The following is a 15,403-nucleotide window of genomic DNA, read 5'->3' on the forward strand; positions in this document are numbered from 1 at the left end:
GACAACGATGACAGTAATAACAGTAGCTGACACGTGTGTAGCACTTACTGTGGGCCCACACCGTTCTGAGCACTTTTACAAATTGTTATTTGTTGACTCCTCATACCAACTTCCTGAAAAAGGCACTATTATTATCCTCATTTTATAGATGAGGAAACAGAAGCGCACACAAAAGTAAAAATACATTGCCTTTGCACACCCCTTTTAATTTTTCAAATCACTTACATGTGCATTTTTCCATGTATTGACCACAACATATATTTCCATATTTTGCTCCTTGGAAAGTTGATTGGGCAAGTTATTTTCTCTTTATAGCAACTAAAAGCTCATGTTCTAGTAGGGAGAGTGGATAATGTAAATAAATTATTCAAAGTACAATATGTTAAGTGTTCTAAATTAATGGAGTTATTTTATAGTCAGAAAGGAAGTAATGCTTACAAGTACAGTATGGCATAAAGAGCTATGAGAACACCAAGGAAGTTACTAGAGGAAGCAGGTGATGTTTGAGTTGTGATTCAATGTGTTTCATCAGGCACGTGACAGAGAGAGGGATTCCAAGTGGAGGGAACAGCATAAGCAAAGGCAAGGAAGGGCATACAAGTGCTTTCAGGGGTTTGCACAGCCTGCATGGGAATACCTGCTTTATAGATCATCCGTGACTTATTTTCACACTAGGTTATCTTCCCACCACTGTAAGTTCAGCTAGCTGGGCTCTTCTACCCAGTTTCCTGAGTCTGTGAGTCCCAACAGCATGTGTTTCCTTCTTTTCCACCCCTCTCAGAGTGTGAGCCCATCGAGGCCATTGCCAAGTTTGACTACGTGGGCCGGACAGCCCGAGAGCTGTCCTTCAAGAAGGGGGCATCCCTGCTGCTCTACCAGCGGGCTTCCGACGACTGGTGGGAAGGCCGGCACAATGGCATCGACGGACTCATCCCCCATCAGTACATCGTGGTCCAAGACACGTACGTTAGGCCTCCTGCACCTTTAGGGGTCCCTGGCCGCACTGTGGGAGTGAGACTTTATTTCTGGAGCCCAGGAGGATGAGGGAGACCAACCCCTAGGGGGCGCCGACACAGTCCTGAAGTGTCGCGGTTCCTTTAAAGGGCCCCCAGACTCAGAGACTGAGTGGAGAATTGTTTTTTCATCTCTCCACTCTCTACTCCCCCGCCAATCACATCTCCACCACCTTCCCCCACCCCCAGTCATTTTAGAAACTTGCCAGCCAGCACTCATCCACATTTATACCTGATGAGTGATAATGAGGGGTTATTATTTGACCACTTATATTTCCTTTCTGGAAAGATCAGGTTGGGAAAACATTTTGATTTCTCTGTCTTTTTTTTTAAACAACCTGATGGCACTTTTCCACTTGCAAATGAAAATGTTGAGTTCGTTTTCTAGTAGAAATCTAGCTTAAGCAGCCAGCCTTGTGGAAATAACCCAGTTCATTTAACCCAGATGAGGTTGACTTGGAGAAAGACAGGGGAGAAGAGGGGAAAGGATGTCGGGGAACAAAGGGAACATGGACTGGCTCCAGAGAGACTTCATCACATGGGCTGTAGGTTGGTTCCTGCTCTTTGAAGCAATGTTTTTGCATCAGGAAGGCTTTTCCCCGTGGCCCCTCAAATCTGCCTCCCTGCCCCATTGCCCTGCCTCTGACCCCGACTCCCTCCCCTTGGATACGATGCTGTCAGTGTTTTTAGTCCTTCCCTTAATATTATTTTTTAAAGGTTGATATCCTGAATGAGTCTGCACCCTCCCAGCCTCTCCCCAGCTCGTTCTGCGGGGAAATCCTCCCTCTGTTGATAACATCGCATACCTGGTGGCCATCTGTGCGTGGACCCTCCCAAATTTAGCATTATGACTTCACTCCAGGACCGAGAGAAGATGAATTGTGGGGGAGAAGGGGCTTTCTTTGTCATCAGTAGCCAGAGGGGCCGGGAGAGCCGTGGAGAGACCTGGGACCGGCTTGGACGCTCTAAGCAGGGCTAGATGCACTACGACAGAGTGTGGCAGTGTCCTGCCTCAACGCCGGCATCTCCAGAGCCACGGCAGAGCTGACTGCCCTTGCCCAGCTGTGCTCGGGACCTGAGCACATAAACGGCCACCTGGACCTCCTGCAGGAGGTGGCCCCAGCACAGCTGCCCCGGGAAAGCAGCGAGGGGTAGAAGGCAGACACCTCGAATCCAGGAGTCCCCTAGCCCAGCTTTCGGAGGATCTGAGGACCCCGCAGAACTCAGCAGGATTATTTATCTTTATTTAAATGACCCTCCAAAGGCCCGTAGCTTTCCTTGCCTCCGCTCCCAGAGCCCAGCCAGGCGTCGCTGCTGCCTCAGAACCGTCGTGGGGTCGTGTGTGTGTCAGGGGGGCCATCTTGCCGATTTAACACTGCTTTTTGTGTTGTTGTTGTTCTCCCCTCCTCCCTGCCTGCCTGCCGCTTCTCCCCCAGCGAGGACGGTGTCGTGGAGAGGTCCAGCCCCAAGTCTGAGATTGAGGTCATTTCTGAGCCACCTGAAGAAAAGGTGACAGCCAGAGCGGGGGCCAGCTGTCCCAGTGGGGGTCATGTAGCCGATATTTATCTTGCAAACATCAACAAGTAAGCTCTGCTTTTCATTTTCTGCTCCCCTGAATGACTTGCGACACCCCGCCTCACCCTCTGGCCTAACCGCCTTCTCCATCCCTGTGCTGCATCCCCCCACTTCCCGGCCCGACAGCTTGCATGTGCTCGTGGCTGCTCCAAGGTGGACAGGGCCAAGGAAGCATCCACAGTCCTCATCAGCAGGCCCAGGTCTCCGGCTAGCGGCCGTCACGCTAAGGACGGGTGTGCCCCTCTGTCCCTGCAGCGTCTGTCCGCTCAGACCTTCCTGGCCATCTGACTGCTGAAAACTTGGCCAAAGCTGTAGTCACTTCACGTAACTTGGTTTTGTACTGTTTCTCAGAGGTGCCTTCTCTTTTCCAATTCTGACTCAACTAATAATCTTTGATGTCTTCCTTGGCCCTTGTCTGTCCAAAGATCCAAAGTCTCGTGCATCTTCTACCAGGTTCATGTCACCCTAGATGGTTTATTTAGATATCACATGTCTGTTTCTCCCTCATCCTGCATTCGCTCCCCTGGAGGAAAGGCGACCACTACCCCCACCAACCCCCACAAGGAAAGCTTTGTCCTGAGCTCTTTCTTCACTGTCTAACCCCCCAGCTCCCTTTTCTCTTGCCCTTTCACACCAGTAGAAATAATTTGCCATTTTTTTCCCCTATTGCTTTGGCCCTGTGTATTATCCTTCCCTGTTAGTCCCTTTGCAGATTCCCACTTCTGTCCAGCAGGCTCGTAACTGTGCCCCCCAGCTTTCACAGTGGCTGTTAGCAGCATCCTGGGGTTTTAACTCCACCCACACCCGATCTGACCGTCTAGAGGGATTCCACGCCTGTGTGCTGCTGCCTCCCCTAGAGACATTCAGGTTATTGGAGAACTAATCTCATCTCAAGGGGCCAGACACCAAGCCCCAAAGCCTACAGACCTCTTTCCGCCAGACCCTGAACCTTGGCCCAGTGCCAGCAGGATGACAAGCCCCAGGGCGCTCCCGATGAATATGGATTGGAGATGATGTACAGTTTTTATTCCCCTCTGGCTTTGGAGGAATGAAATGATTTGCACATTGAAAACCTGTTAACCGTAGCCTCTGGACACTGAAACTGGAAGGAGAATAAAAGATGCTTGTTGTTTTTAAACTGCACCAGGTCGCCCAGATCTCTTGGCTTTTTTCCAACCAGACAGTAGCAGGGGGAGTGTTTGGGGCACATGGTTCTTTTCCATCTCTTTCACCCTCTACTTAGTAAAGTAGCTGATTCAGCGCACTTGGTCAGTGTAGTTACAATTTCAGTCAGACCGGTAAGAAAGATCGAGGATTTAATTGATTTCCCTCCAGCACAGTGTGCCCTGTTGGGGGGCCAGCTAGTAAAAAGTTAACTGTGGGCCAATGACATTTTCTTCATTATTTACAAGTCTGCGTTAATTATAAGCCTATAATCATAAGGTTGTAAGCCTGTAATTAACCCAGAAACCAAGGCGAGGTTGGTGGAGAGAGAGTTAGCTAATTAGTCGGGTACAGATTTTTAAGCCATCATATATTTGTTGCCATTTGTACAAAGGAATTGTAGCGAGTAATACCTTGAATACTCAAAAGATGAACATCCGGTAGAAAGTCAAGGCGGTTCCCGTGAACTCCTTGGTTGGTGGTATCAGGATGGGGTCTTGGAGGATGTGGTCTGCCCAGACGCCAGCTGGTCCGTGGGTGAGCAGCCGCCCCCCGGGATGTCTTGCCCTTAGGACTGATCGGCCTTCGAGCCACACCTCCTGCCCCACACAGCTCTCCTCCCGAGCTCCTTCTCTCTCCTGAGTACCCTGGGTTCTCTTTCACCCCTGGACCTTCACATCTGCTGTCTTCTCACCTGGTCGACTCCTCTCCCTTCGAGACTCAGTCCGAAGATTTCTTTTTAGGGAAGCCTTTCTGACACCCCTGAATTCCTCAGGGCTGAGTTAGGTGCCCTTATTCTGTATTCCCGAGGCAATCTCAGAACACAAGCTGCCCTTGGATCTCCCACCAGGCTGAGCTCCTTGAAACCAGGAACTCTGTCTTCCTCCCTCTATATCCCTGGGGCCTGGCCCACACCAGCCACTCCATAAATCTGCCTCGTTAGCAGTTTGGGCCTTGTAAGTCAGCCCTCCTCACAAGAAGGAAAAAGGAAATCAGCAAGGAGTTATTAGGGTGTGGCCTCTCAGTTCAATTCCACACATTTACTGAGCACCTCCTGTTGTGCCAGGTACGCCTGCCGCTTATTCAGGGACGAATAAGATGATCCCTGGCCTCGGAGCTCACAGTTGGGCAAGGTGAATACCACAGAGACAAGTCACTAAAAAGTGGTTCCATAGATGCACTGAAGGAACAGAAGGGGGAGTGATCAAGTCTGCCTGCCCATGGGGGGGGGAGGTCAGGGAAGAATTTGCAGAAGAGGAAAAGTCATTTCAACTGGACCTTATAAGACTCTGCAAACATCCTTTATCCACTGGAGAGTGGCTGACCCCCAAGGCTAAAGCTGCCGAGCAGGCAGCCTCACGGAGTGGCTGCTGTGTGCCAAATCCCGAACCGGGCCCCGGGCATGTATGATGAGGAAGACCTCCGCAGTGGCCCTGCCCCAAGGACCAGCTCCTTATCTTCAGGTCCTACCCCTTCCCTTCTTCCGTCCTCAACTCCCACCTCAGCCTCAGTGGCCCTTAGTAGATTCAAGTTCAGAGCTGCCCAGCTGCCATCCCAAACCAGAAGTGTCATTGCCTCTTAGATTAGGTCCTATAGTATCTGATTCCAAGAGATAATGAGATTATTCAGCAGTGGGCAACACCCATATGAATAAGATTCTGCCAGACCATTTCATCTGAGAGCTTTAGTGGTCTGAAACAGATCGACTCAGAGCCAGGGTTCAGCCCAGTGCTGGGTGACTTAGGGTCACGTAGATGTATTTCCACCCTAGAAAATGCACAAACGTGACCCAAACTCTGCAGCATTGCAGCCTCTTGAAAAATATTCTGTTCCATGTCTGCAGAATAAGCAACCACAGCCTCTGGCCAAAGCCCAAAATAATTACTCTTGTCAGTGGACTAAGAAACATGCTAAAATTTGGAAAAGTCAACTCTCCTCTTACCAGCAATTCCCTACCTCCTTGGTGATGGTGAGACTTTTTCTCCTACCTGGGGTCTGGGGCCTGCTTTCTGTGCAGAGCAGGGTAACGGAGGGTACCTTTTCATGAATCTGTCTCCCATTAGAAACTTTTGCTTAATCAGACATTTTTCCTGACAGCACCTTACATCTTGAGAACTCAAAGCCCACGACCACCAAGTAAGTATCTATTTCTCCTTTGCCCAGGTCGGGGGTGGCAGGGAGACAAAGACATGGAGAAAGCAAGGGAAGGTGACACAGGAGAGGACATGCTCTGTGTCCTCTCCTTCCAGAAGTCCCTGGGTACCAACATCTGCCCCTCCCTCACTCATCCTAGCTTCCTCGGAGCCAGGGCTCCCTGATCAAACCGCCCTTTCTGTTTGTCATTGAAGGCAAAGGAAGCGGCCAGAATCTGGGAGCATCCGGAAAACATTTCGGAGCGACGGCCATGGGCTGAGCAGTTCCCTGACTGATTCCGCGTCCCCGGGGGTGGGGGCAAGCTGCCGCCCATCTTCCCAGCCCATCCTGAGCCAGAGTCTCCCCAAGGAAGGGCCAGATAAGTGTTCCATCAGTGGGCATGGGAGTCTCAACTCCATCAGCCGTCACTCATCCCTGAAGAATCGGCTGGACAGTCCACAGATCCGGAAGACGGTGACAGCAGGCAGGTCGAAAAGCTTCAATAACCACCGGCCCATGGACCCTGAGGTCATTGCACAGGTAACTGGGGGCTCTTGGACAAATAGCTACCACAGATCTACACTTGTCACTGCTGCTTAGCGTGGCCCATGCTCGTTATGACGGCACTTGAAAGAGAACGGTGCTTTGTACATTATACACTGAGTTCAGGGACTGTTAGACATCTAGACCCGATAAGATGGCTTTCCAAGAAATTTGCCGATCCCTCTCTCCCCAAAAAGAACTTGAAGACAAAATAAAAGAAGGCAGGCTTCTTGCTCATATATGGGCTATTTGCAAGCCTGTTGTAATTTTTAAAGCCAGTAGTTACAGATTGAGTGTTTCTGATAGAATCCATTCAGCCCAATTTTGAGTCTTGAGACCCTGGTAGATTTCAGTGAAGCTGCCCGAGTGGTGAGGCTCAGAGGTAGTTCTGGCCACATTTTCATATCAGTGTGCCATCCCCATCATCCCTGAGGCTAATCTCTGGTCCCTAGTGATAGATCAATGATCAATCAACAATCTGCTCCTGGTTGTGAAGGCCCTGAATTACTCTGCCACTGCGCACTCCGGTACCAGAAAGGTTTCCAGCCCAAGCCTCCAGAGGCAGTGGAGATGAGCTCCCTTGCTTGCTACAGGGTCTTCCTTCCATGTGTGCATCTCACTGACGAGTCTCTGTTTTCCATGAAATATTAGAGATCCAACCCCACCTCTAAAAATACGACTCTCGGGGCCACTCCAAGCAGTTCACTCAGACGTCTCTCCCAACTCTATAATTTTCATTAGACCAGGTAGGAACTAAAGGCTCATCGTTGCCCTTTTATGTCTCAACTGAGTTGAGATTCTCCTCACCCCAACTTCCAGGGTAGAGGCTGGGTGTGGCCTCTGTTGGCTTAATCGCAGTGCTCTGCTTAGGGATGGTGTGCCTGGCAAGCACAGTATTAAGCTACAGGCCTGAGATGTCTTGCTTTGCTAGCCTTCTGTTTCTGTGCCTCTCCTTAAGCTCTTGGCTGCAATCTGCCTTGCACCACGGGAATCCTCCCAGCTCCCTCTTTGGCCAGGTGTTAGGAACGTCGGAATAGCTACATAACTGGGACAGACTCTAGCTGCAGAGCAGGACTGAGGAGGGAGATGGAGTTCTTTCTGCACAATTTTAAGGTTTGAGAACATCAGAGGGATGAGTGACATTGAACCCCTCTCGGCAGAAAGCATGGATTACCCTGTAGGGCAAAGAAGCCTTCACCAGGGGCCTTTGCTTGAAACATGCAGTCTTTCCATGTGAGTTTAATCCCAAGGGAGGAGCCCTGCGGTGGTTTGGGGGTGCTAGACACAGTGTGTGGAGAGGTGGGGAGGGATCTGGGAGGTCTCCCTGGGAGGCAGCTGGCTGCATACAAAGGGTCTTTGGTTCTGCCTTGAGCCCCTGAGCTAGGCCTGCTGTTTCCTAAGATCTGGAGTATTGCACTGTGAAACTCAATGGAGATTCACCTATGTGGGCTCTGGCTCCCCCTCCTGGTCACCCCTTGGTCCCCTCTTAGGGTGATGGGTGGAAGGAAATGGCTTCATCAAGATGAGCACTCTGGATGGGGTGGAGCGGGGGCAGGGGTGGGGGGGTGTCCTGATGGATCCTCAGGGCCAGGGCTCTTGAACCTTCCCTCAGTCCTTGAGGAGGAAGGACTAACCCTCTTAACCTTTGGCCTTTAAAGTCCAAGATAACAAAGATCATACTTCATCTGTACCACTTTTTAAAAAAATTGTTTATTATGTACAGTTTCAAACAAACGTAGAATATGAATCCCATGTACTCATGACCAAACTCCTGGCCACCCTTAGTTCATCCACCTTTCCTGTCCCTGCTGGATTACATGTCATCTCAACCATAGATACATCCGTGCATGTGTCTAAAACCTGAGGGCTCTATTTAAAAAGCATCTCAACCACTCTGTCTAAAGGGTAAAAAAAAAAACCCTCATGAGAACGAAAGTCCTTTTGCCCCCCTTCCCTCCCATTCTGAACATCCAGATGTTCAAAGATTTTGGCCAAATAAAATCATCTGGACATCTCCTTACAGTCGGTTTCTCCATGATTTGGCCCAGGTTGTTGAACTAGGACCCTGGGGGCTTCTCCCTACGTGAGCCTCACTCTCTCCTTTCTCCTGTCCGCAGGATATTGAGGCGACCATGAACTCTGCCCTGAACGAGCTGCGGGAGCTAGAACGGCAGAGCAGCGTCAAGCACACCCCGGACGTGGTTCTGGACACCTTGGAGCCCCTCAAGACCTCCCCTGTGGTGGCCCCCACATCGGAGCCCTCCAGCCCCCTGCACACTCAGCTCCTCAAGGACCCTGAGCCCACCTTCCAGCGTAGCGCCAGCACTGCTGGGGACATCGCCTGCGCCTTCCGGCCTGTCAAGTCTGTCAAGATGGCGGCCCCAGTCAAGCCGCCAGCCACACGGCCCAAGCCCACTGTCTTCCCCAAAACAAATGCCACTAGCCCCGGTGTCAACTCCTCTGCCTCCCCACAGTCCACTGACAAGTCTTGTACTGTCTGAGGGATGTAATTTAATTGTTCTAGACAAGGGGACTGGAGGGACTGACTGTTATTAAAATCTTCCTATTTAACTAGCTTGGGGACTTCAGTTGAAAATTAGGTTCTAAGTTGTTCTTGCAGGAATTAGCCTCCCCATCACCCAAAACCTTGAGAATGAAGCCCTCGTTATCGCCCAGCCCTCCCCCACCCTTCCAGCTACCTTCTGCTTCCCCCAGTTGTCGTAATCCAGCCAGCTACAGTACATACTGTTCTTAGGTTAGCCAGAGATAGGTTTTTCCATTATCAGGTCACTGTGAAATCTGGCAAGGCAAGTCACAGGGCCGTGGGCTGAAGTCTCAGTCCCCTCAGACACAAGGGATGCCTAACCAGATGGTTGGCTGCTGACGGCCAGCTCTCAGTGGCATCTTGTTTTGGGTACTGATTATAGAGAATCATATACAGTTCATTCTCTGTTTTACACACACACACACACACACACACACACACACACACACCTTTTTCTAGTCTCTGGCATGTGTAGCTTCTCCTGGTCCTAGATAGACTGGTCTCTTTGTAAGCTATTGTGGCAGTTCACACAGGAGCCACCAGGGGTCTCTGTTTCCGTTACAAATCTCAACTCTGTCTGGGCCAGAGAACCTAGCCTTTGACTCTCTCCACCGTGTGAAATTTAGCAGGATGGGACTCAATCCTGTAAACTGTTTGGGGTTGGGGGCTTTCTCTCTGTCTTCTTTCTATTGGTGTGAATTGATCATTGGTGTTTGCTTTTGCTCTCCTCCATTCTCTGGAACTACAACCCAATCTTCTTACAGAACTTCTAAAGTTTTTCTGAATGTATAGACATTTCTCGGGTTCCTATCTTTGTCTCTGATGTACCGTTTTCCATTTAAGACATTTTCCTGTATAAGACAGTTTTATAGTTGGTTGCTTTTAGGGTAAAGAGGCTTAAGACAGTTTTATTGTGTTTTTGGCAGGTTTGGAAAAGGTAAGAAATGGGTCCTTCCTCCCACTTTTTTGGGTACTTAAGACATAAAATTCATAATCCTATTAAAAATTAAATTCAGCTTTGCTAATCCTAAAATTGTTCCCAAATGAAAATGTATTCTAGGTTTATCCCCTAGTTGGGTTATTCCACAAGGCCTCTCTTCAGGGACCAGCGGGGGCTTAGGGAGCCCTAGTTAGATTAAAGAGAGACATTGCTCCTTAAAACTGGTCTTCAGGGGCTTCCCTGATGGCGCAGTGGTTGGGAGTCTGCCTGCCGATGCAGGGAACACGGGTTCGTGCCCCGGTCCGGGGGTTCCCACATGCCGCGGAGCGGCTGGGCCCGTGAGCCATGGCCGCTGAGCCTGCGCGTCCGGAGCCTGTGCTCCGCAACGGGAGAGGCCACAACAGTGAGAGGACCGTGTACCGCAAAAAAAAAACAAAAAAAACTGGTCTTCATTTATCCAGACAAGCACAACTAAGAGAACTCTTCGCCCCACGGGCTTTAAAGTCTTTCCAAGGCCCGAATCTAAGAAAATCAAAAATTGGATGCTGAATGTTTTGGCCTTCCTTCGGCTGTTTTTCTGGTTCACCTCCAAAAAGCAAAAATAATACCCTTGTCTGCTTTAATTTGCTTTCCAAATCTGGTGCCCATGGTCCCAGCTCCCCTAACATCATGCTATCCCAGGAGGACCAGGGCTGGGGACAGTCAAACCCCAGGCTCGTGGGTCTCAGACAACTACTTGAGTTAAAGTTGAAACTCATTCCTCTTCTCTGTTTTCTGGTTTTAAAGCTGTGCTTTTTGCCTTATTTTCCACCGTTTAGGAGAGATAGCGGGTTGCCATTCAGATAGGAAAATCTGAATTTTCTTATCTTTGGCCCAGAAAATGCTCTTCAGACCAACATTTTGAAGTTGGTAGTTGGCTCTATGGAAAGAGGTAGGATTCTCCTCCTTTTGTGTGAAGGAAAAGAGAAGCTTTGTAGGAAGTTGCTAGTTAGAAAAGTAGCCTGCAACACCAGGAAAACCATCCCAAGAGCCAGGAGGGAGAGATGAAGAACTCCTTCAGTGCGTGTGTCAACCTGTGAGAGGCAACCCACAGTCCTCCGCATTCTTGGCTTTTGTTGATCTGTTTAGTGGCCTGTCCTTGTCTGTCACCTGGACTTGCACAGGTCCTGAGCCAATAGGGGCCTTTCATACCCAAGGATCTGTTTCCTTGCTGGAAATGAAACCCTACCCTTCACTTGACATTCCTTTTGATCCAACTGGTCAAAATTGGTGCCCATACCTGCCCTTCTCCTCTTTTTCCGGCACATCCTTCTCTAAGAAAGGAAAGGCAAAGCTCCTAATGACAACACCTTGGGCCTGTTCTGTTGCTCCTGCCTTGTTTCTCTTTCAGCCCTGTACATGACTTGCATTCACCATCCCCTCGGTCAGTGTCCATCTGCTGATTTGCATCATGAACTGGACAGTGTGTGAGAGGTCGCCTGCTACCCCCGCTATGGGAGCCGAGTTGTCTTCCCCTCTCTGGTGCTCCTGACACCTGTGAGATGGTCCTGTCCAGAGGACTAGGAACCCTAGGAGGAGAGTCCTTCTCGGCAGAGCTCATTGCAATCAACTGGAATCGAGGTTGCACACTGTGATTTTTACACCGAAAAGCCAAACGGAGCTGGCCACCCAGGGCCTAGGGAGACCAGTCTTCCTCGGATATGCTTCCTAAACCAGCATGATGCTTCGAAGAACCCCAATCTGCCCCTGGAGGCATGGATCCTTTTCCCGGTGTGGACTCTGATGGTCAGTCTTTGGGAAGCAGAGGTGGGGCGGGGCTACCAGCATCCCAATTTGGAAAAGAGAGGAGTTTGCAGCCAGCAGCCTGTAAACTGGAAACACTGGTCTCAGCCAACCTCCTAGGGTGCCCTGGTTTCTCCCCAAAGAGATGAGAGATGATGCCAGCAACAGGATGAACAGACCACGGGAAGGGCTGGTGTATATGTACTTCACGTTCAGAAGAGAAGTTAGATCTTCCAGGGAATTGCAATTTTGTGGCGTCTGACTTGTATGTCACGTTTGTGTAAAATGGTATATTCTTTAAAATAGTGTTGATAACTGGAATATTGTATGTATGCTTGGAGATGCTTTGTGTGAACCTAAGACTGTCACTCAACAGATGTTGGATTGGGGAAAATCCAAAGCACAACTTCGAAATAAAATACGTTTTTAGGTTTCGATGCTGCAGTTTATATCCTTTCTCCACTCCCTGAAATCTCCAATCCAGGAGTCCCGCTGCCCAGGAGGGATTTTGATTCGTCTGTGGTTACGGAGCCCTGCCTGGCAACAGAAGGAGAGTTGGGGTGACCGCAGGAGCCAACCATCTTCTCCCTCCCCCAGCAAGACAACAGCAGAGGTGCATTTAGAATGTGGATTCCCCCCCACCCCAGCATTTTCCTTTAGCCCATGTGTGGAACCTAAGGGATTGCGTAGCAAGTCTTCCCGCTCACCATTGGGCAGTCTGTTGCCATGAGAACCATTTCCTCCACAGAATCCACCTCCCCTGTTTTCAGTGAGGACTGTTTTCATTTCTGTCACTAGTCAGATTTCCCCATTTGCAGGAACGGAGCCTGTGAAGTTGCTTGGAAGCTTTGTCAGCCACAACTGAGGGTGACTGAAGGTTTTAGTTCCTCCACAACCAAAGCCCTGGGTCATTCTGCCCTTGGCAGCCCCCTGCCTCTGGAAGAAGAGCTTACCCATGTGTTTGTGCTGTGGGTGTTGAGTACGGGGGTGGGGTGGGAGCATACCGAAAATGCTTTCTCTCCCTTAGATTTTGATTCTAGCAGATCATATATTCAAGGGTGAAGTTATTCAAAGGTGATCGTTTGAAATGCATCCTGGAGCCCCTAGGGCCCACACTTATGTTTCGTGGGCTTATTCTAATACCAGAGGCCCCTGGGGTGGATCAAATCTCTCATGCCCAATGTTCAATGGTAATACAAGGAATCCTACCCCAGACGCGTTACATCCTCTCCTTAGGTTTGCCATTGCCATCTGTTATTTGTATATTTTTTATTCGACTTTCTCATGCCCTTCTAATGTGTCATCTTTTCTCGCTCCCTCACTTTATGGTAGAGCTCCAGCTTGATCTTCTCTTGCTGGTCCCTTGGTCTTAGCTAAGTCAAAGCTGAGGCTGTTCTGCCACCCTGTGCTGTGGAATGTAGGTGACGAGCTGTGAGATGGAGCTAGTGCTTAAGCTGTGAACAGAGGACCCAAAATCCTTTTCAGAGAGTCCTAAGGCAAAGGCGGGCTATCCTTTCGGGGTACTCTTAACTCATCTCATATATTCTGATGGGAGCTTGACGGAAACCAGTGACAGTCAAAACAGACCCATTCGATCCAGATAGAAACCAAAAAAGGAGACCAGGTGGGTCTGAATTTAGGAAACGGTCTTTATGATGATCTAACCTAAATGTTTATATCCATAGGCATATGAAGCTTCCTTTTACTCAGGAGTTAGAAACCCTGGCATATTACGTATGCCAAAGACTCGTTCGTTAGTCAGTTAAGCCTGACCGTGTGCCAAGCACTGTCATATAGTATTGAACAGAGGAACAGATAATGGAGCTTTCTGGTTTCAGGGAGAACAGATAAATAAGCAAAATAGTGTTACTCTAAAAATGAAACGATATAATAAGGTAGTGAATGCCTGGGGGAAGAGGTAGTACGGTTAGTCAAGAATTCTGCTTGGCCTGGTAAAGTTGAGATGACTATTAGACATCCAAGTGGAAATATCAAGTAAACTCTTGGATATATGAATATGGAGTTTTAGGGACAGATCATACCTGAAAACAAATTTAGGAGCTATTGCATTATAGATGTAGTCAAACTATGAGATCCCCAGGAAGAATATACAAATGGAAAAAAAGAGAAGGTCCCAATGATTAGAAATCCAGTGGATAAGAAGCCAGCAAAGAGGGCAGACAGAGCGAGTGACAGAGGTAGGTGTCTGGGAGAGTCACAGAATCCGGAGAAGGAAATGTTTCAACAAGGAGGATCGGCTGACAAATGCCCGTGGGGTAAGATGAGGCCAGCGAAGAAAGGTCACCCTTGTCAATAGCACTTGCCGTACAGGGGAAATGAGCTGACTGGAGTGAGTTGGGCAGCACGTGGGAAGGGGGAGTCAAACTCCTGGCAGCTCATCCAAAGGCTTTGCTTTGGATGGGGAGCATCAAAAGGGGTCAAGGGCCCAGGTTTCTCTTTTTACAATGGACAGTATTGAGGCATGTTTTCTCAAGGGCAGGACCCAGTAGAATGAGGGTGAGATCACAGAGCATAGATGCAAGGGCCAGCAAGGGCTAGAGAGGAGGCGCTTCCTCATTTCCTCCATCTCAGGGGAGGGAAGGCAGGCAGTGGATGTGGGGCGAGAAGATGAGGGAGTTCCTTCTTGATCGCTTCTTTTATTGCAGCGGAATTAATTGCAAATCCTTTAGCTGAGAGCGTGGGAGGGAATGGTGAGTAGGAGGTTTGAAGGGTTAAGAGAATGAGTGAAATACTCACTTTCCCATACCAAGAAAGACAGTACACAGTGGCCTGGTGCTGCACCCACTGCATCTCTTCCCGCTGCCTGGGGGTGGTGCCAGGTCTGGCTGCAGTGTTTGTTCCTCCTTCCGCACCCAAAGCTCCTGGCCAGAGCTGACCTGTGAAGGGGGCAAGGAGCAAGGTTCCAAGACCTCAACACTCAGCCCTTCAAAAACGCCTGGGCATGCTGAGTACACACTGCCCACCTCTTCCACACACCCATTGGCCCTTGTCCTTCTCTCCCCTCTTCTTTAAGGCACTGGACAGGTGAGGCAGCTGTGACAAACAGGCTCAAGCCACATAGGGGCAGAAAAGGCACCTAGTATTTATTCAGGACCTACTGGGTAGCAGGCACTGCATCTCATTTTGGTTTTGCACCAAGTCAATGAGAAAGGTTGAGTGACTTTCTCAAGTCAAGACTCAGACCTCTGACTGTAAAGCCCTGCCCCTCCTATGACACCACTTGGCCTCCCTCTGGAGAAGGCAGATGTGAGCTTTCTCCCTGAGAACTACCATCAAAGACCGCCCCCCATCCCTCCCCGTGCCTCTGGTCCTAGCGCTACCTCTGAATTGTCACTTCTATTTCTATGAGTCCTCAGAGCCACTCAGGAAAATGCGGTGAGGCCTCTTATAGGCGTCCTCTTCCCCTCAGGAGCCTGCCAGGCTCCTGTACCTCCTCAGATGAAACAACGGACGTGCTGCCCAGCTCGGGCCAGCAGCTCAAAACCACCGGCAAGACATTCATTCCTTTTGTCCACACAGAGGATGTGACCTCACAGAGGATGCCCAGCGAAACTTGGTCTGTCACCACACAGCAGCTCACTGCCCATCTTGTACTTCTGAGCCTGTGCATGTGTTCCCAAGACCTGGGATGCCATACCTCCGACCCCCTCTTCTCTGCCCAACTCCCCTCCCTTCAAAGTCTGGTTG

The 15,403-nt window shown here is 49.7% G+C and overlaps 1 protein-coding gene across 8 annotated transcripts in view; it reads left to right on the forward strand.

The window, feature by feature from the left end:
• The window catches only part of SRGAP2 (SLIT-ROBO Rho GTPase activating protein 2), a 235,321-nt gene extending 223,192 nt beyond the window's left edge, over window positions 1-12,129 (forward strand). For 4 of the 8 annotated variants that reach the window (XM_022593603.3, XM_022593604.3, XM_089908624.1 and 1 more), the window contains 5 exons: window positions 782-962; window positions 2,450-2,596; window positions 5,850-5,888; window positions 6,101-6,425; window positions 8,546-12,129. In XM_022593603.3, coding sequence (XP_022449311.1) covers window positions 782-962; window positions 2,450-2,596; window positions 5,850-5,888; window positions 6,101-6,425; window positions 8,546-8,929 — 1,076 coding nt within the window. In that variant the 3' untranslated portion in view covers window positions 8,930-12,129. Of the gene's footprint in view, window positions 1-781; window positions 963-2,449; window positions 2,597-5,849; window positions 5,889-6,100; window positions 6,426-7,079; window positions 7,175-8,545 lie in introns of all 8 variants that reach the window. The other 4 variants (XM_022593605.3, XM_022593606.3, XM_089908639.1 and 1 more) reach the window with 3 other exon arrangements.
• The last annotated feature ends 3,274 nt before the right edge of the window (window positions 12,130-15,403 follow it).

Source organism: Delphinapterus leucas, chromosome 1, assembly GCF_059928025.1.
Source record: "Delphinapterus leucas isolate spDelLeu-1000000601 "Yukka" chromosome 1, BTC_Dleu_Yukka2, whole genome shotgun sequence".
Classification (NCBI taxonomy): domain Eukaryota; kingdom Metazoa; phylum Chordata; class Mammalia; order Artiodactyla; family Monodontidae; genus Delphinapterus; species Delphinapterus leucas.